Genomic DNA, 23,109 nt, shown 5'->3' with positions numbered 1-23,109 from the left:
ATTAAAGACATAATATATCAACACTTTAAAGAGCTCGTAATACCCAACTCTGGTGAGGGTTAGTGAAAAAAAAAACCCTTATATATATTAGTGGAATAATCAGTTGGTATAACCTCACTGAAAAGCAATTTGATACTTTCTGTTAAAAGCATTTAAGATAGGGGTAGTTCTCCTTTTTGAAATCTATCCTTAGCAAAAATCCTAGATACACGAAAAAGATTTTTGTATGGAGATGTCTGTTGCGGCATTATCTATAACAGCAAAAAAATTAGAAGAAAAAATTGTTTTCTCTTTCCCATGGCTCTACCATAATACCAAATCCACGTATTATATCTATGACTTATTCTCTGCCTCCACCTGGTAGAGTATATGCTTTCCTAAGCAGGGCTTTCAGTCTCTTCTGTTCACTAATGCTTCCCACATGCTTGGAACGATCTCTGGCACATGGGTGGGGTGCTCAATAAATACTTGTTGAAATAACGAGTGTCTGAGTGTCCGATCACACTGGCCTTTGTACCACCTTTTCAATATGCCAAGGCCATTCCCGCCTCGGGATTGCTTGAACCCCAGATATCTACATTGCACATGGTGCTTCCTTGGGGAACTCCCTGACACAGGAGCCTCTCCAGTCTGGTTCCCTGTCCCCCCCTCGTAACCTAATCAAAGCACTTATCAAGAGCTGACATTCTGCCATGTTCCTGTTGGCATGTCATTGTCCTAGGATATTAGGAGCACCTTGAGAGGGAGGCCCTCGTCTGTCTGGCTCACCAATGTACCCTAGCACCTAACATGGCATCTGGAACACAGTAGGTGTGGAACCAGTGTCCGGGGGCTGACCGGCTTTCTCCGTGCCCTCATCCAGGTGGCCATCTGGCTCTGGCCTCCCTCACTCACTTTTCTGTCTCCTCATCACACCTCATGTGGGCTCTGGTCCCTCTGTCCTGCCCAGCTGCCTCCCAGCCTCCCTCTCCCCCATCTGCCTTGCAGGACGAGATTATTTTTCTAAAGCACCACTTTCATCAGAGAGCCTTGACCAACAACCCAGTCCTTCCCAGTGACTTCCCTGCAAGCCACCCCCTTCTGCCTTGTGCTCTGGGTTCTTGCTCCTCACCTATTGTAGGCCTTCTTCCCTCCTTGATTAGTCTCTTCCAGGCTGAAATTCCTGCCCCTGACTTCCCTTACTTCATTCCCTTGGTCTGGCAGAGAATCATGTCTCATGATCTCTTACCATCTATCTTACTTGCTCTTTAATTTACCTTGTAAAGGGTCATCTCCTTCGGGCAGTCCTCCCTCCCTGATCACTCTAGGACCTTTTTTTCTGGCCACTCCCCACCTCCCCTTCCCTTGTGGAGCTCCTCCAGAACAGCTGGTATTGGTGCTGTTTGTGGGCCGATCTCCTCTTTTCTGATAGGTTGTCATTTCCTGCGGGACACGATCCACACACTCAGAACTCTCGAGTCCCAAACTCTTCTTAGGAATCATTTGGTTCAACCACATGTCTTGATAGGTGAAGAGACTGAGGATTAGAGCCGGCAAAGACTAGCTGGTCAGACTCGCTAGTGGCCGTGCAAGAACTGGAGTCGGGGCTCCTCTTTCTTGGCCCAAGGCTTTTGCTTTTACACCAGGCTCAGCCCCGTAGTGTTGGGGTCCCACACAGCCCCCAGCTGCTGGCACCCTAAGTAGGACCTGTCGGACACATGAGTTAATATATGATAGTCTACACTGCCTGCCTAGAAGAGTTTTACATGAGGGGATGGGGAAACTCAGGTACGCTGATGTCACACTGCCAGGTGGGTAGGCACGTGTCAGATGCACTGAGGGAACTAAGAACAACCAGGACACGGGGTATCCAATGTGAACAAAGTGTGAAGAAAGTGATGAGGTTCAAAACCAGCAACCTTGGAGAGCCTGAGTGGATCCTGAGGTATGATGCACAAAAATGGGTCACCTACAGGCACGAGGCTGATCAACTGTGTTAAACGTTATTGTATCAGAGGCTTTCCCAGAGCTACGAGTTCCAGGGACTTTGTGGTGGTATCTGCAATAACAAGAATTCAAGGGAACAAGAGGCCACAGGAAGACTAGAGACGAGCATCGCCGCAGCTCACAGCCGACAAGCTTGTGCACGGGCATCCTGTGTATTAGACGGGCTTTGGCCCCTGGCTCTCCCTGGCTCTCCTTTTCCTGCGTTCTCAGAAAGGGCTGCTACTTCCGGTGGTGATTGCTCCAAGCCATCAACGTAAAAAAAAAAAAAAAAAAAGATAGACATCTGGGATTCTGAGCAGCTGGGCAGGGGATTGATAGGGAGGATGGGAGACCGAACATCTCCTTGTCCCTGTCCACTGAAGGCTACAGCGTATCTCGTCCAAATGGCTCCTGGGCTCAGTGACCCAGCCTCGGTTCAAGGAGCTGATGCAAGGATATATGTGGACAGTGTCTTTTTTCTTCCATTGCTTAAGCTAGAAAAAAAATTTTTTTAACATCATAGCAAAAAATGTCACTTGTATCAAGAGGAAAACAAAATCTTCAGGATGATGAAAATCCCTCAAGACACTCAAGCACCATCTTCTCAAAGATGGGCTTAAGAATGACAAAAAACAAGGTACATTTTTCAATGATAGACTTCCAAAATCCCAGCTGCAAATGTTGTCTCCTCTGGGTATTCATCCATGCACTCTGCCTAGGTTCTGACTTGTGCTTGGAATAATGGAAAAGGCATTAATTATTTTAGTAATACAGTAGTCCTCCCTTATTCATCGAGGATACATTCCAAGCCCCTCAGTGGATGCCTGAACCCTATAGGCACAATGTTTTTTCCTATACATACACACCTATGATAAAGTTTAATTTATAAATTAGGCACAGTAAGAGCTTAACAAAAATGACTCATAAAATAGAACAATTATAACAATATGCTGTAATAAAAATTATGTAATGTGGTCTTTCTTTCAAAATATCTTACTCTACTGTACTTACTCGTCTTGTGATGATGTGAGATGATAAAATGCCTATGTGATGAGATGCGAACGATGGAGGCACCGTGAGGTAGCATTAGCCACTACTGACCTTCTGACCATATGTCAAAAGGAGAAGCATCTGCTTCTAGACTGTGGTTGATGGTGGGTAAGTGAAACCAGGGAAAATAGAAGAGCGCATAAGGGAGGACTACTGTATACCTAACTTTTCAGGATTTCTTATGTGCTGAAGTCTTTATATGAATAAATCGATTTCATCCTAAGTACCTTACGGGGTAGGTACTATTTTTATCCCCATTCTACAAATGAAAAAACTAAGGCTCACATAGAATAAGTGGTTTATTAGAACCTAGATTTCTTACCCATCCTGTGAGAACACTCCCTGCCCTAAATCAGAGCTTGAGAGGCTGAGGCAGCTTGCAACGGGCGCATTTACAGGAATGCATTCTGTGAATCGTAGCAAGTACACAAATCTAAGACTTTCTAGTAGGTATCCAGTAATTAAATCAGCACTCTCAAAAGTAATATGGCATATACATTTGGGGTGTTTTAGGAGCACTATTTTTAAATTCTCAAGCCAAAATCTAGAGAAATGGCCTGTGTAATGATGAGATTTTTAGAAATGTTTGTGCTCACATGGGCATCTGTGCATAGTTTGAGAGTTCAGTTCATTGATAGGGACTAGGACATTTTAAAAAGAGCATGAAACCATCCCCAAACGGTCATTTTGTTCTCTTGAGTATGAGTTACTAAGGTTTTAAGCCACACAGATGTGAAACAAATATATAAAGTACAACTTTTGAGTGCAGTGGAGAAGCTGTTGTATTTCCTTATTTTAAAATCCAGGGCTATGGGGGCGCCTGGGTGGCTCAGTCGTTAAGCGGCTGCCTTCTGCCCAGGGCGTGATCCCAGGGTCCTAGGAGAGAGCCCCGCATCGGGCTCCCTGCTCAGCTGGGAGCCTGCTTCTTCCTCTCCCACTCCCCCTGCTTGAGTTCCCTCTCTCACTGGCTGTCTCTCTGTCAAGTAAATAAATAAATAATCTTAAAAAAAAAATCCAGGCCTATGAGTTTAAATACATTTCAATTTATAGTAAGTGTTGGAAAGCTTTACATAATGTATTTTTTTTTAAAGATTGTATTTATTTATTTGACAGAGATAGAGACAGCCAGCGAGAGAGGGAACACAAGCAGGGGGAGTGGGAGAGGAAGAAGCAGGCTCATAGCGGAGGAGCCTGATGTGGGGCTCGATCCCATAACACCGGGATCACGCCCTGAGCCAAAGGCAGATGCTTAACCGCTGTGCCACCCAGGCGCCCCTACATAATGTATTTTTTACTGATAATACTTGATCCACTCTTTCACTAGGAGAGCGAATGAAAAGAAAGGGTTAGTCCTTCAACTCTGATTTGTGTTGAATCTAGAAATATTTTTAAAGCAGTGTCTTTTGTTTATCCTCATGTTTAATCCCAAGAAATGCAAGTGGGAGAAGAATCAAACATTTGTTATCACAAAAGTTTTATAAAATGATCAGGAATATATAATTATTTCCTAGCAAGTAAGAGCACCACCGTCACCACCACTCCTGGACACTGCCGAACAATGGATTATTATGAAACCACACTGCACCGCACTACTTATAAGGCATTTCATACACGTTTTATCACTTCGTCCTCACTCTTGCTGGAGCAGGCATTTTATCCCTGTGTAGGACAGGGTAAGCAGCTTGCACGAGACCACATTAGCACAGATACTGACTACCTTTGACACTTTGATCTATTTCCATCCAGTCACTGTTCTGTGAATATAATTTTTTCTTTCTAAAATTGGGATCAAAATGTTGAAATAATTTTGCATTGAGATTTTTCACCATTAGTTTTTCCTCATGACATCAGAAATTCTTTGAAAACAGTTTTTAGCGGCTACAGACGATTCAAAGACGAATGTCTAATGACTGAGTTTGCCACTTCCTTACTCTTGGGAGTTGAAATAGCTTCCCATTTTTGGCTCTTACAAATAATGCTGAGATAAATATCACAGATATCTCGCTTTCTTTAAAATTTTAATCCTCTTTCAGTTGCTGAAAAACTAAGTCAGGCCAAGCTTCACTTCCATTTTAAGACTCTAGGTCTTTCTTACATGTGAAACCTGACTTTTATTTTCATTTTTGTTTTTCCCTTAGCTGCATCATGGACATACTAAGGCCAGGGCCGCTTGCTCAGGTGACATCATCTTTGAAACAGCTGTGCCTCCTAAGGAGTCTACATTAGCCTGTGGGATCAAGAAACTGGAATTTGCTGGATAAAGCCTTTTCACAGCTCGATTTTTCCAGCTATGAATGGCATTTCAACCACGCAGGGCCGAGATGTGCTTAAGGCACACTGCTGTCTAACCGGTGCCCGAGCTGCTCCACTCTGCCTTCCATGCAGTTCTGGAAGGAGGCTGGAAGAAAGAGAAAGAAAGGAAAGGAAGGAGACGAAAGGGAGAGGAAGTTCACTGGGATCTGAGGCAACACGCTTCCCAATTGTTTATAGCCCTGTTAATTTCTCCAGTCTTTCATTTGCTCACGCAATGAAGATCTATTAAATGTCTTCTACGTGAGGACTTGGAATTTATGAGCCAGACAATAGACTTGAGGTCAATCTGGGAGCACTGGAAAGCTTCATGAGGAGGCTATAGAACACAGCATTTCCCAACATCCCTTAACTGTGGGACCTTTTTTGAACACCTATTTAACAATCTCCCAGAATTACCTTCCACAGAACACAAATTAAAGGAAAAAGTAAAAAAGGCATTTACTGGAGCTCAACATCTGTTCTAGTGTTTTCAAATGAAATTCTTTTAAAACTAGTAATAGAAAGATAATTTCTCACTGTGATTAATTTATAAAATATTAAACCAGCAGCTAACATCATATCTTAGGGTGAAATAACAAAAGCATTGTCATCACTGTTAGAAGCTTGATGTGGATGCTGGCTTCCTAATACAACCAAATATGAAACAGAGGGGGAAACAAAGTAATCACGAATGTAACTGATACAGCTGTCTATTTAGAAAATCCAAGAGAACCTACTGAAAAGTGTCAGAGTAACTCGAATCAAATGAACAGATACAAAACAAAAACACGTAAAAATCAGTAGCTATCTCACATACTCGCAATATCCGTCTAGAAAATATAAAGGAAAAAATCTGATTCATAAGAGTGAAGGAATATAAAATACCTAAGAACAACACAGAGTATACAGAACCTGTGGAAGAAAATCAAACACCTTTCTGAGATCTATGAAAGGTCTGAGTCAAAGCCAGGCTGTGCTCCTGCTGGGGAAGAGCAAATACCAAGATTCAGTGCGGTTCCAATACAAATGGATCCCAGTGTATTTTCTGGGAAGAATCTAATGAAGTAATTTTAAAGTTCCTCTGAAAGAATAACAGGAAGTGATGATTGACAGTATTTGTAAAATAAAGAGAAGTGAGATCAGAAGGGTCTGCATTGCTATTTAACTGAAAAATGTTTTAAAGTGACAGTCCTTAAGACAGTATGGTGCGGGCATAAGAATCTACCAACAGAGTGATAGGATAGGAGAGAAAGGTTCCAAAGGATCCCAATATCTAATAAATTAGCATATGAGAAAGCCTCATGTGGTAGCGGGAAAAGGTACGATTATTCAATAACGCTAAAAAATAAAAAAAAAAAAAGGGCGCCTGGGTGGCTCAGCCAGTTAAGCACCTGCCTTCGGCTCCAGTCATGATCCCAGGGTCCTGGGATCGAGTCCTGCATTGGGCTCCCTGCTCAGGGGTGAGCCTGCTTCTCCCTCTGCCTGCTGCTGGTCCTGATTGTGCTATCTTTCTCTCAAAATAAATAAATAAAATCTTAAAAAAAAAATAAAAGAAAGTTTTTCCTGTCACGCTTACTTGTTTTTAAATAATAATACATAGTTTTACTGACAGTTTGGTGAAATAATGATCCTCATATTAGATTCTGTGGTGGGGATCTAATTTGGAATGACTTTTCTGAAAAGGAATATACGTACATATACATACTCAGAATAAAACATATAATGTTTTCTTTTATATAAAATATTATATATACACATATGTAATACATAAACTTGACAAATATTTATACCTTTTGATGCAGTAATTCATACTTGGGCCCTATCTAAGGAAAAAAAAAACCCGAGACATGCAAAGATTTACAGCCAAGAATGTCCACTGCAATATTATAGATAACAGCATAAAATTAGAAACAATGTTCCAAGCTGTAGGATAGACTAGGATGCAGCCATGAAAGCTATTTCTGAAGATCACTTCATGACACAAGAAAAAGTTGATCATATTAAGTGAAAAAGGCTGTTTATTAAATTGCATTTTTTGCATAATTCCCAGTTTTGTAAGCATGACTTCTATGTCTTCATCTAGGTCATTCGCTAAGAATGTGAACAGATGGAGCTTGGACCACATGCCATGGAAGGGCCACCAAACTGAGCCTCTCTCTTCTGGGTTGAGGCCGACCCACCTCAGGCTTAAAAAGTTCAACCATCATGATTCCATTAGTTGAACCTTTGTCTATCAATGGTTCCCAAATATTTCCTGGGGGAGGGCTACCTAAGAATGACTCTGGGAGGTGGTTATAAAAACCAAACCCAAACCAGATTTCAGAGCCTCTCCCCCAGAGATTACAGTTCGGGAGGTCTGGGATGGAGGCCCTGGAATCTGTTCTCAGGCACCCAGTGTTGCTGACCCACAGCCAGATCCAGGAACCACGGCTTTCTAGTCCATAATTTTCCAAGGTCTTGAAAAGTATACTGAACGTCTTTTAGAACTAAGTTTCTAGATGTGAGTTAAGGAAGAGCCTTTCATAATTAAAAAAAAAAACCTGAACACACTTCCCCTCACATGTCTCCTCATCCAGTGGCATTGCTGCTGTTCGTCAGGCAGGTGATGTAGTTACGTGGACAGGAGGCCAACCTGCAGGGTCTCCCTACGTGACTGCTGCCACCCCCACCACAACCCCTGCCCTGGAGGCCCCCCTCCCCTACTCTGAGGCCTGCCTCTTCTTAGGTTTCTGAGATACCAGCTGCTCACTTTCTATGGTCCCTTCCATCAGCTTATAATGGCTTTCACTGGAATGCCTGTCACCAGGGCACAGTTCCTCCCCTGCAGTACCCAGTTGCTGAGAGTTTTCTATATTTGACGCTTCACCTCCCACTCACTCCTCAGCCCACCGCCACCTGGCTTCCATCACCACCACTTACTGGCATGGCTCTTGCCAAGGTCACCCTGGCTCCTGATGGCTAATCCCCTGGATCCACTTCAACCCTTTTCCCAGAAGCATCTGGCCCTGCTGACCATGCCCTCTCTTCCCCTGGCTTTTGTGGGGGCTGCCTGATGCCTGTGTAGCGAGTATTCTCCCTTTTTTGACAGCAGCACCCTGAGGAGCCACGTTGCCCTATTCTTAGTCCACATGGCTTGGGGGCTGGCCACCCCACTGCAGGCATGGGTATTTTATTCCCTTGGCTCAGGGAATTGGTTTAGGATGGGTATGGCCAAGGTCTAGCCAATGAGACTCAAACGTAACACTTTATCAGAAACTGTTGGGAAGAGGTTCTCTTTATTTCCCCACTGGGGTTGCTGAGCTGGCAGAAGGTGAGTCTGGAATCGGAGATGGCCACCTGCCCCCCACCCCCATCCCCACCCCATGAAGGGCAACTGCCTGAGAGGGAAGCCAACACGAGGAAGGCAGACTCTGTGCCCCAGCACTTGGGGTCCTAGGCCAGGCCTGGAGCCAGCACATCCTGGTCTGATTTGTTTCATGAGAAAACGTACCTTTCCCCTTAAGCCTCCTTCAGTTGTGTTTCTGTTACTCGCAATCAAAAGAGCCCTAGGACGGCTCTGAATCACCACCTACCTCTCTGGTGACTTTTCCTTGTGTCTCCACAAGCTCATCTTCCTCTCACTCCAGACCCATATGCCCAAGCCCTTGTGGACTCTACACCTGGGTGTCGACCTAAACATGGGTTTAAATCTAAACTCATAATCATGCCCTCACTCTTCCTCTCCATGTGTCCCCATCTCGGTGGATAGCTCCACCACCCACCCAGTTATCCAAGAAACCTGGGCCTCATCATTGACATTTCTTGCCCTCATTTCCAGGTCTGATTTGGGCAGCTAATTCTGGCTCATTCCTCGGGGCTCAGCTTTTAGGTTGTGTCATCAGGGAGGCCTTTGCAACCTCCACACCAAACGAAGGGCCCCTCCTATGCCCCCACCCCACCCTGTGCCGCCACTATCACAGCTTGGTCACCCAGAGCCCTAGTGTTGTGGATTCTTATCCATATTCCCCACGAAACTCTTAAGTTCTGGGATAGCCAGACCCTTCCTGGAAATCAATATTATTTGAATAAATGGACACTGGGGTATACAGGTATGATCTTATATTGTATATTATAGATAGTCCATTCTTCTGTAAAAATTAAATATTTCAGGGGCGCCTGGGTGGCGGAGTTGTTAAGCGTCTGCCTTTGGCTCAGGGAGTGATCCCAGTGTTCTGGGATGGAGCCCCACATCAGGCTCCTCCGCTGGGAACCTGCTTCTTCCTCTCCCACTCCCCCTGCTTGTGTTCCCTCTCTGCTGGCTGTCCCTGTCAAATAAATAAATAAAATCTTAAAAAAAAATAAATATTTCAGCATTTCAGAAAGATCTACAAAGGGCTTGGTATTTGGCAGAGAAGACTATCATTTTCAGGGGCTCCAGTGCCTGGCTGACAGTGAGAACCACCCAAGGGGGCCCACAGTGGTTCCTTAATGGGATTTTCTTTAATGGGTAAACCAGGCTGCCTCCTAGTGAGCACCTTCACTTCTCTTCGCTTTAATAACAGAGTCTAGAGCTTATCAAAGGAATGAAGTTGAGCTTTGTTCTTTAATAGAATCTATTTCCCCCTTTTTCTGAAAACTGGGACATTTGCCTGCTTCAAGTTTTCTGATACTCCTCATACTCTTCATAACTTTTTAAAAATCACCAGACACAGCTCTTTGAGCACAACTACAAGTTCTTCCTATCTGGCCCTGCCATCTGCTCCCAACCGCACCGCCCCCCCCCCCGTATTTACAGGGCCATGCTTGCGCAGCCCCTGGGAAGCTCCCCACCCTCTAGAGGGCTTGGATCCCCTCTTCCACCTGGCTGGGCTCCCTTTCCCATCTCTGGATCATTTGCTTTTGAGAGAAAAGGAGACAAGACAATACTAGCTGAGTAGTTCTGCTTTCTCTGAAGGTTTACAGCAAGAGTCCCAAGTGGTGGGCCTATCACTTCCTGATTCTTTTTCTTGTTCTACTCATACCGGAAAAGGCCTTTTCTTGTCCGAGGCATTTTCGCCTTCCCAGCCTGCTTACCAGCTTCTTAACACTTCATACTGTCCATAAACCTTGTTCCCACACTTGCGTATGGAACTTGAGTCCCCTTTTGCCCTATTAACCACTATATTTAAATGATATTTAAAGTTTTAAAACACAATTACTTTATCGAGCATTTCATAGGAAAATATTAGACTTTGGTTTTACTAACTTGAGTGTTAGGAAGAACGAACATGTTTATACAGGGACGAGAATATATGGGCGAAAATATAGGCACTGTGTGATAGCTACTTGTACTCCCTTTTCTTTTTTTAAAGATTTATTTATTTATTTGAGAGAGAGAGGGGGAGGGAGGGAGAGAGAAATCGCGTACAGGGGAGGGACAGAGGGAGAGCGTCTTAGGCAGACTCTGCTCAGCGTAGGGCCCACTGCGGGGCTCGATCTCACGACCTGAGATCATCACCTGAGCTGAAACCAAGAGTCAGATGCTTAACTGCTGCATCACCCAGGCATCCCTGTACTTCCTTTCCCCCTCATGTATATTCCTTAGTTCCTTTTGTCCATGTGTTCTTTTGGCTTATTTCCACAATTTTTGGTTTGCTTTCTTTCTGGGAACCATTTTTATTTTAAATTATTGCATACAGATAACAGAAATTACTTGACTGGCACTGACTGCACAGTTACGGAAATTAAAAAAAAATCACAGGATGCTGAACTGTTGGAAGACTGAACTGTTTTATATTTATAATTGAGATAAAATTCATATACCATAAAACCTACCCTTTTAAAGGGCACAGTTCTCTGGCTTTTAGTACCTTCAGAAAGTTGTGCAACTAATACCACTAATTTCAGAACATTTTCATTACCCCAAAAAGAAACCCTGTACCCATTAGCAGTCACTCTTATTCCCTTTGCAATATGGATAGCTAGTTGTCCACCATCATTTGTTGAAAAGAATGTTCTTTCCTCCATTGAATTATCTTGGAACCCTTGGAAAAACAAATTTACTGGAAATAGGGGTTTATTTTTGGACTCTCAGTTCTATTCTCTTGGTCTCTATGTCTATACTTATAGTACTATCACACTGTCTTGTTTATTGTAGCTTTGTAGGAAGCTTTGAAATGAGAAAGTATGAGAACTCCAATTTTGTTCTCTTTCAAGACTGTCTTGGGTAATCTGGATCCCTCACATTTCCAAGTGAATTTTAGGATCAGCTTGTCAATTTCTGTAAAGAAGGCAGCTGGGATTTTGGTAGGGACTGCATGGAATCATACATCATTTCGAGCAGGACAGCTCTTCTAAAAATATTAAGTCTTCCAATCCATGCAAATGGGATGTCTTTCCTGTTTTGTTTTGTTTTTAGGTTTTCTTAAATTTTGTGAAACAAAGTTTTGTAGTTTTCAGTGCATAAGTTTTATACTTTTGTTAAATTTATTTCTAAATATTTTATTCTTTTAGATGTCATTATAAATGGAATTATTTTCTTAATTTCAGATGTTCATTGCTAGTGCATAGAAATATAACTGATGTTGTATATTGATATTGTATCCTAACACTTTGCTTGTTTATTTTAAAATTTTTTGAGGATTTTCTATATATGTGATCATGCCCTTTGTGAATAGATATGGTTTTACTTCTTTCCAATCTACATTCCATTTCTTTTTCTTGCCTAATTGCTTTGGGCTCTACCTTTTAAAGCCCATACAGTCTCTTGAATGACTTTCCTCTTTTGTCCTCATTAGAATAAATTTTTCTGGGAGAAGGGGACAGGGTGTAGGAGGATAAGAGAAAGTGGAGCTCTTAAAAACCAAAATATGCAACTGTGTGGTTTGAACTGATTTTCAGTGAGCCTCACATCCTCTCAGTGGAAATGTGTTCCTTCACAGCACCTGGGCCCAGAGATCTTCTGGGGAATCTCTGAAATCTGTTTCCCACAGGTTTTGGATACGACCCTGGCTGAGCCCAATATCCACCCTTCCTTGCCCGTTACATCATCTAAGACAACATGGCCACTTTCCCCATGCCCGTCTCTTCTTCTTTGGCCAACTCTTACTTGCTGGTTAGAGGTAGAGCACCCATGGTTTCTCACACAGCATCCTGCCTTCTGAGAAATGAAACTGTCAGTGAGACAATAGGTTTATCAGCTGGTCTGCTTCTATCCCAAGGAGGCTTTGACAAATAGCTCCTTCACATCTGAAGTCACCTTCTGGGCCAGTTTTGTGATCCATGGGAGGAGGGCCCACCAAGACTCTCCTTCCATATACTGCCATACACTTCCAAAAAATAAGTATAGTTTTTGACACTCAGGTTCTTCATCCAACCCATCTAGAAGACCTTTTGATTAGAACAAGGCACACACTTAATTTCCTCATTCCTGATGAAGTCTTGGCTCACCATGTTTTAATGGGCCTCTTACTTCTTACCAGTCATGGGACGAAAGGAGGAAAGAACGGTTTTATTAAAGGTGTGCAATGCACACCAAAGGCTTTGCTGACTGGCTTTAGAATGAGAGAAGTTTCCTTCCTATCAGTGCAGGCTCTGTGTTACCAATGACCTCTTGGGATATACAGGAAGCCAGGTGGATGGGAAACTTTGACTATGTAAATAGGTGTACACCATAGCCAAGTATGAGCTTCTAGTGCTCAATGGCTAGAAACAAACACCCAGGCACTGACCGGCTTCAGAGAAAAGACAGCCATGGATGTAGGCAGGATCCAAAATGGTCAGCACCCTGGGCCAACTCCACTGCCTCCCAGTTCCAGGGCAGGCTCTAGAGGGTAGCTGCCCTTTTGTTTGGGGCTTTCCTCCTAGGAGTTAAATCTCCCTCCTAGCTCCACTCTGAAACCAAACTCAGGTCTCTGGTGGCTTACTTCCTGCACACCTTGATTTCCTTCTAACCTCACAGGTCCACTTTGTGCCTACTTCCTAAGGACAAAGTCACTTAGGCCAGGGAAGGTCTCAAGAGCAAGTGACTTCTTGGTAAGGTGACTCCTCCCTCACCCTGAGGTTGCACACGGCTCCAGTGCCTACTGAGAAGTGGTCCATTTGGATGAAGCTGCCAGGAGTCAAATGTCAAAATCTTTCTTAAAAGTATGCTTAGCCATTCCAGGGAGCTCCCCACAAATGATGAAAGAGAAGAGTGAGGCTATGTGAGCAGACACATGGCCACATCACATCCAGGTGGGTACAGCACCAGCAGGGCTCCCTAATCACACAGGGCACAGGAAAGCCCCATGGCAGAGATAGCCAGGAGGAACTTCTCAGGGTACTATGAGAGTGCCACTGCTAATGTCTGCAATTATTATGACAATGCCAGCTTCTTATCCTTTATCTGCGTGTTTCAAAAGGCCCATCTCCCACTCTTGTACCACTTGGTCACAATACTTCAGTATCCCATCTACTTAAAAACTGGTTAGTATTACCGAGACCTTAAAGGTATTGTCTGTTATCTTTCAAGGTACCAGTTACTGTAACATTTCTACGGTTTGAGTGTCTGGGGTGATATATTTTTTTTTTTTTTTTAAGATTTTATTTATTTGACAGAGACAGAGACAGCCAGCGAGAGAGGGAACACAAGCAGGGGGAGTGGGAGAGGAAGAAGCAGGCTCATAGTGGAGGAGCCTGATGTGGGGCTCGATCCCATAACGCCGGGATCACGCCCTGAGCCGAAGGCAGACGATTAACCGCTGTGCCACCCAGGCGCCCCTGGGGTGATATATTTAATACTATTTTTACCTCATTAATAAGCACCAAATAAGTCAATTTAAAAATTATTTCCTTCAGTCTTCCTTCACATTCACTTTACTATCTAGAACTATATTTCAATATAGTGTATTTGCTTTGCTGAATTCATTCATAGTGTATCTGTATGTCTGGATTGAACACGTTTCCTGTAGTGACAACTACTCTATTTGTAGGAACTATTTAGGTCACTGGAGTGGAGAAAAAGAGGCCGCCGTTTAATAGAAATGGCATATATCCAAATATAGATGCAGTATTCTGAACACCTGTTGAACATCTATGATGGAGAGATTGTTAACAATTTCCTAAACCCTAGACCAAAACCGTAAATGATTAGTCACTTTAACTGGCCCAGAGTTTAATCCAGGAAAATAAGTTTCCTAACCAAAAAAAGTGAGTCTTAAAAGTGTCCTACTTTTGCTTTAGAAGTAACACAGTCTCTTCAAAAAGCAATTTGCTTCGATGTAAATGATTTCCCAACGAAAATCACTTCAGAGGAAGCTATATGATTTGAGCCTTAGCGCATGCACAGTAATTGTTTGCTTTTGGAGACAGAGCAAGCATGACAAATATTTTCAGTTGTCAAGGGAGGAGGGAATGACCCACCTAAGAAATGGAAACTAACGAATAGTAATATGACACTCCCCCTTAGTTCCACTGGGCGCCGGCTGGGGCTGCTACACAGTTAACTTCCTATGGCCGGATAAAGGCGAGGCTGTGCAAGAGCTGGATAAAAGCGGCCTCTCTACCCGCTCCCCCCAACACTGGTGGGGGACGGCATGCAAAACTTCAAGGGAAGGCGGCATTGGAAAAGTACCCTCTACGGTTGCCATTCATTCATTCATTCATTCATTCATTCATTCACTTATTCATTCATTCATTAAATAGTTATGCGCCGGGCTTAATTCTTCAACTATGACTCAATAGCCCATTCGGATACCACACACCCCCGTCCCCATTTCTAGCCCTAGGCCTCACTCACTCATCAAAAAGATGCTTATTATAGGCTCGCTCTCCTCCCTCGCTTCCCCGGGTCGCCAGGCCAGGGTGACAGGACAAATCCAGTCAGAAGAGTCCCTTACCAAGAGCAAGGAAGGAGGGCTCAGAGTACATGGAGAAGGCGTTCCGGGGACCTTCCTGCCCGTGTGGAGGAGAACCAGCCCCTTCTTGGGCGGCCGCACCCCGGGGCGAGGCTGAGGGCGCCCGGGCACCGCTCTTGGACCGGGAACCTGAGCTCATGCCGATGCTGGAGGAGGAAACAGCCGAGAGGGGATTCCGCACAGGGAAAGTGGGCGCCGCAGGACGTCCGAGGGCTGTAGGAGGCTGGTGACAGCACACGCACACGTGGGGAGGACCGCCTCCACCTAGGTGGTGGGAGCAGGGGTCCCGGCAGGGGTGACGAGCGGGCGGGGCGGCTTACCTGATGAAGGTGGTCTTGCCCGTGCTGTACTGGCCCACCAGCAGGATCATGGGCTTGTTCTCGAAGTCGGCGTCCTCCAGCGCCGGCGAGTGGAACTCGTGGAAGCGGTACGCCTCCTCCAGCGGCAGCACCTTGCGCAGGTAGAGCGAGCGCAGGCCGCCAGTCACCGTCTGCACCGCGTCCGCGCCTCCCGCGCGCTCGCGCCCGCCCGCCTGCCGCCCCATCCAGCTGAACATCCTGCAGCCGGTCCGAGCCCCGCGCCCGCCCTCTCAGTGCCTGCCCGGCGTTCCGACCCCGCTCCGGGTTCTACCCTCCCCGGCTAGCACCGAGCTGCCTGAGCCGCTCTCGCCGCCGCCCGAGCTGGCCCCGCCTCGTGCCGTCGCAGCCAATCTCTGGTCGTTACGTCACGGAAGCTCGTTCACTATTCAGAAGACTCAGCTCAAGTCCTTCCTCATTGGGCCGCTGCCAGCGCGGGTAGTGGCGTCAGCCAATGGAGAAGAGGTTCTTAATGAATTATGGACGACGGAGTCTCTCCTTCGGACTCGGCGAGGGAGAGGGTGTCTCCCGAGCCCCTTGGCGCAGACGCGTCACCGGAGCGGCCCGCTTAGGTCGCCGGAGCCCCACCTCTGGCCAGGTGGCGTCGGCTTCCGGGGAAATCTGAGCTGGCAAAAATGAGCCTCCGGAGGCTGCTTAGTCTCCCAGGAAGTTTACTCCTCCCAGTCTTATGGTACTGGGGACAAAAGTGCAGAAAGTTGATAGGCAGGTTCTTTCTCTCCGCCGGCAGGTGGTTGTTTACCTTCATTTTATTAGTGAAGAGACCTTGACTCACAGACTGACAAGAGTCGTATAAGGGGAAGGAGACTCCAATTTACTTGGGTAGATATTTCTCTTATTTCACACTGCCTCCACTAAATTCTGGGTCGATTGAAGGCCTTTTGCCGTTATTTTTTTTTAAATTTGATTTAATGTAAAATTGAAGATTTAATCATCATCCTCATTATTACAACCTAATTACCACATACTGACATGTAAAAAAGTTATTGTTACCTCCTAGATCTCTCTTTTTCAGGTTAAAAAGACCCGTCTAAATTGAGGCTGGGAGACATAATCAGCCATCACTTTTGGTGTTCTAGGAAACAGTTCGAGAATATTTCTCAGTTGTTTTAGAGTGTTTCTCAGGTGTGATCCATGGAGTCACCTGCGTAAGAATAACCTGGGATGTTTGTTAAAATGCAGATTTCTGGTCATCACCCCAGACCCACTGAGTTAAAATACTGAGGAGGGATTGAGCTCAACAAGTGCTCCCAGGTGATTCTGACATACGCTAAATTTGGGGAAATACACCGCACAACAGGACTTTTCTAACTTGACGGAAATGCAGATTCTGATGCAGGAGTATGGGCTGGGACCCCAGACTGCATTTCTAACAAGCTCTCAGGTGTTTCCAATGCTGCTTGTTTATGGACTGCACTTTCAGTGCCAGGGCTGTGGTGAAGAGAGAACAGGACTGGGCACCAAAAGACCTGGGTCTGAATCCTGACTACATAAATTAATGGCTATGTGGCTTTAAATGTAACGAGCTTCCTCTCTGCCTCAGTTTCCTTGTTTGTAAAAATGGTAACTCCTTGGGAGTTGTGTAGATCAAATATTTAGAGGAAGCTGTATGTAACTAGGGAAGTAAAAAGAAAGCCAAAGGAAAACAAACTTAGATATCTGCCTCATATTAAAATAAAACAAAGATTAACCCTAATGTAAACTGTGGATTTTGGGTGATAATGATGTGTCGACGTAGACTAGGTTCATTGATTGTAATGAATCGATTACACTCTGGTGCAGGGTATTGCTGGTATGGGATGTTGAAAGTGGAAAGCTATGTATTGTGGAGGCAGGGGGTACATGGAAACTCTCTGTACTTTATGCTCCATTTTGCTGTGAATCTAAGACTGCTCTAAAAAATTCTATTAAAAAATATATATGAAAATAAATCCATAAACAAAGGTAAAAGGCAAAAGATAAATTGGGAAAAATATTGACAGACATATATAATAGATATATTTAATTAAGGATATTAGAACTATAAAAGCTACTATAAAATTACTAAGAAAGATACGATGCTCCATTAGAAAATGGGCAGAGGAGAGGCGCCTGGGTAGCTCAGTCGGTTAAGTGTCTGCCTTCGACTCAGGTCATGATCCCAGGGTCCTGGGATTGAGCCCCACATTGGGCTCCCTGCTTGGTGGAGAGCTTCTCCTTTCCCTCTGTCTACCCCCCTGTGCTCTCTCCCTCTTGCTTGCTCTCTAACTCTCGCTCTATCTCAAATAAATAAATAAATCTTAAAAAAAAATGAGCAGAGGACACGGGCAACTAACGAGACAAATATAATTGGCCAATAAACATTAAATGATGCTAACCTCCATTAATAATTGAAAAACATAAATTTAAAATAAATAGAAACATTAAGAATGGCAGACTCATTTTCTAAGATATTGCCTAGTGTTGGCAAGAGTGTGGAAAAAGGTATCTCATCCATTGCTGAATATGGTGTAAATTGGCACTTTAATGGAGTCCATCCTTATCAAAAATCTTGAAAACACACATTCAAGACTTCTGCAACATCACACTTAACGGTGAAATAACTGAATACTAAGATCAGGAACAAGGTAAAGATTCAGTTATTTCACGGTGATAAGTGTTGTACTGGAGGTTCTAACCAATATAATAAGAAAAAGGAAAGGTGTCCAGATTGGATAGGAATAAGTAAAATTGTCTTCATTTGCAGAAGATATGACCATCTGCGTAGAAAGTTTTATGGAACCTACAAAAAAAGCTATTAGGACTAATAAGTGAGTTTAGTAAGGGTCCTGGATACAATACACATATACACATACACAAAAACCAGCTATGTCTTTATATACTAGAAATGAACAATGAGACAGTGAAATAAAAAATCAATGTCACTTGTAATAGCATCAAAAGCATGAAATACTTAAGGACAAATCAGATAAAAAATTTACAAGGTCTAGGGACACTTGGGTATCTCAGTCAGTTAAATGTCTGACTCTTGATTTCATCTTAGGTCATGATCTCAGGGTTGTGAGGTTGAGCCCCGTGTCAGGCTCCAGAACATGGAGCCTGCTTAGGATTCTTTCTCCCTCTGCCCCTCCCCCCTGCTCATGTGCGTGCTCTCTCTAATAAAAAAAAAATGGACAAGGTCTATACACTGAGAACCATAAAGCATTTCTGAGAGAAACAAAAAAAGGCCTAAATAAATGGAGATACATACCATATACCATCTTATGGATCCAAAGTGTCAAGATTGTTAAAATATCAATTTTTCTCCAACCTAATGTTTAGATTTAGTGCAATTCCAGCAGGCTGTTATTTTTGTAAGAATTGACAGGCTGATTCTAAAATTCATATGTAAATGCAAAAGACCTAGCCAAAACAACTTTGAAAAAATTAACAAAGTTGGAGGACTTACACTATCTAGTTTCGAGACTTATAAACCTACAGGAATCAAGACAAGACAGTGTGGTATTGGTATAAAGACAGACTAATATAATAATAAAAAAGAGTTCAGAAATAAACTCACACATGTATATAGTCAATTGATTTTGACAAAGTACAAAGGCAATTCAATGTATGGGGAAAAGTCTTGTGAACCAATAATGCTAGAACAATTGGATTTTCATATGCAAAAATGTAAACTTTGATCCATACCTTGCACTGTATGTAAAAATTAACTCAAAATGACTATAGATATAAATGTAAAACTTAAAATTATAAAACTTCTAGAAGAAAACATAACACAGGGGCACCTGGGTGGCTCAGTCGATTAAGCATCTGCCTTCGGCTCAGGTCATGATCCCAGAATCCTGGGATCTAGCCCCGCATAGGGTTCTCTGCTCAGCAGGGAGCCTGCTTCTCCCTCTCCCTCTGCTGCTTCCCCTGCGTGTGCTCGCTTGCTCTCTCTGTCAAATAAATAAATAAAATCTTAAAAAAAATAGTAGAAAATCTTTGGATGTTATGTAGGGAAAGTTTTCTTAGGTGATACCAAAATCATGATCCATAAGAGAAAGAAAATTAATAAACTGGACTTCATCTGACCTTTGAAAGATACTGTTAAGTGAATGAAAAGACAAGGTACAGACTAGGAAAATACATTTTCAAATTACATACCTGATAAAGGACTTGTATCCCGAATATATAAAGACCTCTTAAAATTCAATAATAAGAAAACAACCCGGTTTAAGACATGAAAAAAAATTTGAACAGATACTTCACCAAAGAAGATGTATGGGCAAATAAGTACATAAAAAGATGTTCAACATCATTAGTTATTAGGAAAATGCAAATTAAAACCTCAACAAGATACTACTACATATCTATTAGAAAGCCTAAAATTAGAAGACTGACCACACCATACATTGATAGTGGAATGTAAAATTATACAACTCCTTTGGAAAACAGTTTGACAATTTCTTAAAAAGTACAGCATATACCTACCACATGACCCAGCAGGGGAAGAGCATAGGGAAGAATTCCGAAGGGCATGAGAAAAGAGGTTGAAGGATTTGTTCTTTACCTTGATTGTGGTGATGGCTGACAGTTGTATACATTTGCTCAAGCTCATCAAATTGTGTACTTTATTTTTTTTAAAGATTTTATTTATTTATGTGACAGAGAAACAGCCAGCGAGAGAGGGAACACAAGCAGGGGGAGTGGGAGAGGAAGAAGCAGGCTCCCAGCAGAGGAGCCTTGTGGGGCTCGATCCCAGAACGCCGGGATCACGCCCTGAGCCGAAGGCAGACGCTTAACGACTGCGCTACCCAGGCGCCCCCAAATTGTGTACTTTAAATATGTGCGGTTTATTGTGTGTCAATTTTACCTTTATTAGTTGTTAGAAATGCTCATACTTCTAGACTCAGGAATTTTATCCTGAGGAAATAATCAATGTAAAGCTTTTTCTAAAGCATGTTTCTCAGCATAACACTTATAATAGTGAAAAGCTGTAATTAGATGTTCCCCCATGGAGGATTAGTTAGATAGATAATGGATTCCTATGCAGTCTCTGAAAATTGTGTCACATAAAAAGAATGTTAATGACCTGGGAAAATACTCAGAATATTTTTTTAAGTGGAAAAAAGATTACAGAAGAGAATGCATTCAACTACTCTGGAAAACAGTATGGCGATCCCTTGAAAAAATAAAATAGAACTACCATATGATCCAGTAATCCTACTTCTGGGTCTATATCCAAAAAACTTAGAAGTAGGGTCTCTAAGAGATATTTGCACATCCGTGTTCATAGCAGCACTATTCACGATAACCAAGAGGTGGATGCCACCCAAGTTTCCATTGATGGATGAATGGATAAACAAAATGTGGTATATACATACAATGACATATTATTCAGACTTAAAAAGTCCTGTCACATGCCACAATCTACAAGAACCTTGAGAACAAGATGCTAAGTGAAACAAACCAGTTACAGAAAGACAAATAGTGTATGATTCCATTTCTACGAGGTATCTAAAGTAGTCAAATTCATAGAAACAGAAAGTCGAATGGTGGTGACCAGGGTCTGGAGGGAAGAGAGAATGGGGAGTTGTTCGGTAATATAGAGTTTCAGTTTTGCAAAATGAAAAAATTCAGGAGATCACAACAATGTGATCATAGTTAACATTATTGGCCTCTACACCCAAGAATGGTTCAGATGGTAAATTTTACCTTATGAATATTTTGCCACACTTAAAAAAAAATGAACATATAGGGTTTTTGTACTTTTGGAAAAAAAAATTAAAGTATCTAAGGAAGTGAAAACATGGGAAAGCTAAACCCCAAAATAGTAATGATCTCTGCGTTTTGGAATGATAAATGATCTTAGTTTCCTTCTTTATGTGCTTTAGCTTTTTTCAGATTTTACACGATAATTATGTTCTTGCTTTATAATCAGAAAAAAAATTTGAAGGAAGAAAAAAAGTTATTGGCTTTAATCTTTAAAACCAGTGAAAGTCCTGAAAGAGCCTGGCCCAGAGGACACATCATAATGCCTTACTCTTCTCCCTTCTCTGTCTTCATACGATGCAGCCCCCGCTTTCGTATTCTCGATCCGTCCTTAGCGGAACGGGAGACAACGGCGCTCCTCGGGGGAGTCATCTCGCATCCATGTGCGAGCTGTGACCCTCTTTTGGTTTTCCTTCTTCAGACTCAACAATCCCAATTGCAGTCACCTTTTCACCTAAATCCAATAGTTTTTTTCAGGCTAAAATTTTTCAGACACCGGTGTTAGTTACTTGGATTTTTATTGGATTAAATCGTGAAATAAGTATTTTGATAATAAGACTCAACAACTCTCTTTGCTATATGGAAATTTTAATTGTAATGCTTGTGGAAGGGCTTTTTTCTTCTTATTCGTAGTAAGTTGATGTTCACAAGGCTTCTTCTACATATATAATTTTTATATAATTTTTATATTATGTAATTAATATAATTTTATATAATTTTTATATTATATATTTTTCAATATATAATTATATATACATCATTTTTTTTAGAGAGAGGGAGAGAGAGAGAGAGTGCATGCTCATGGGTGTGAGCAGGGTAGGCAGAGGGAGAGAGAGAATCTTAAGCAGGTTCCACACCCAACCCAGAGTCCAACATGGGGCTCCATCTCACGACCCTGAGATCATGACCTGAGCCGAAATCAAGAGTCGGACACTTCACTGACTGCACCCCCAGGCACCCCTCACAAGGTTTGCTGTAGATTATGTGCAGCGGCGGGCTCTATGTGCATACCAAGTGCCTTGTCTTACTCTGAAACTTTCATTCCCAGAGTAAAGGCCTGAGAAATGCATGCTAAAGAGATTAGAGGAGGTACTCTGGCCTGGAAAGAGCCCTCTTCATTCTCAGACATATCTCTCCTTTCTCTGTGGCCACTTACCCAGGTCACTGCTGTCACTGGGCGATGTAGCTTATAGTCGGTACTTGCAGTAAGACGGCCAGCTGCCTATACATGGTCCATTTTTCAGCAACAGAACTCTCATTTTTAGCCAGGCACATTGCCACCCAGGTAAAAACAAAATTTCCCAGTCTCTGTGCAATTAAGTGTGATCATAAGACCAAGTGCTGAGACCAATGTGTGGGAGTTGCTGGAAGTCTCCCTTAGAAAAGAGTTCAATCTTGCTCTCCCCTTCCTCTCTCCTGTAGTCTGGGATAGGGCTATGATGGCTGGAGCTTCAGGGCCCATCTCGGACCATAAGGCCAAGGACCACACATGGAATGGTAAATCGGAGCTGGGAGGAGCAGAACCCTGGACATGCCAGGCCCGCCTCGGACGGCCTTCCTGGGGGCTTCTTTCACGTGAATGTATTGAAGCCACCATTTGTTAGGTCTCTGCTAGTCAGAGATGAACGTAATTCCTAACTAACACTGAATTTGTTCCTAGAAATGGAATCTGCAGTAACACAACCCAAAATGTGACATTCCCTTGGTGTAAGAGAGGGAGGGTCAGCATTAAGGAGGCAATTACTGCAGGCTGGGATTTAAAATAGAGCCAGGCGTATTTTTCGAAATGCCTCCTATGGAGAGATGGGATCTTGGTCCGCTCCACTTGAATCCAGGCTGGC

The 23,109-nt window shown here is 43.1% G+C and overlaps 1 protein-coding gene across 1 annotated transcript in view; it reads right to left on the bottom strand.

The window, feature by feature from the left end:
- Positions 1 to 15,854, bottom strand: part of EHD4 (EH domain containing 4) — a 79,926-nt gene extending 64,072 nt beyond the window's left edge. Inside the window, exon 1 of the mRNA XM_002913202.4 lies at positions 15,482 to 15,854. Coding sequence (XP_002913248.1) covers positions 15,482 to 15,717 — 236 coding nt within the window. The 5' untranslated portion in view covers positions 15,718 to 15,854. The remainder of the gene's footprint in view (positions 1 to 15,481) is intronic.
- Positions 15,855 to 23,109: the final 7,255 nt, after the last annotated feature.

This window comes from Ailuropoda melanoleuca, chromosome 5 (genome assembly GCF_002007445.2).
Source record: "Ailuropoda melanoleuca isolate Jingjing chromosome 5, ASM200744v2, whole genome shotgun sequence".
Lineage (NCBI taxonomy): Eukaryota > Metazoa > Chordata > Mammalia > Carnivora > Ursidae > Ailuropoda > Ailuropoda melanoleuca.
Note: the sequence above shows the minus strand (reverse complement) of the source record. Positions and strands in the feature narration are given on the sequence as shown.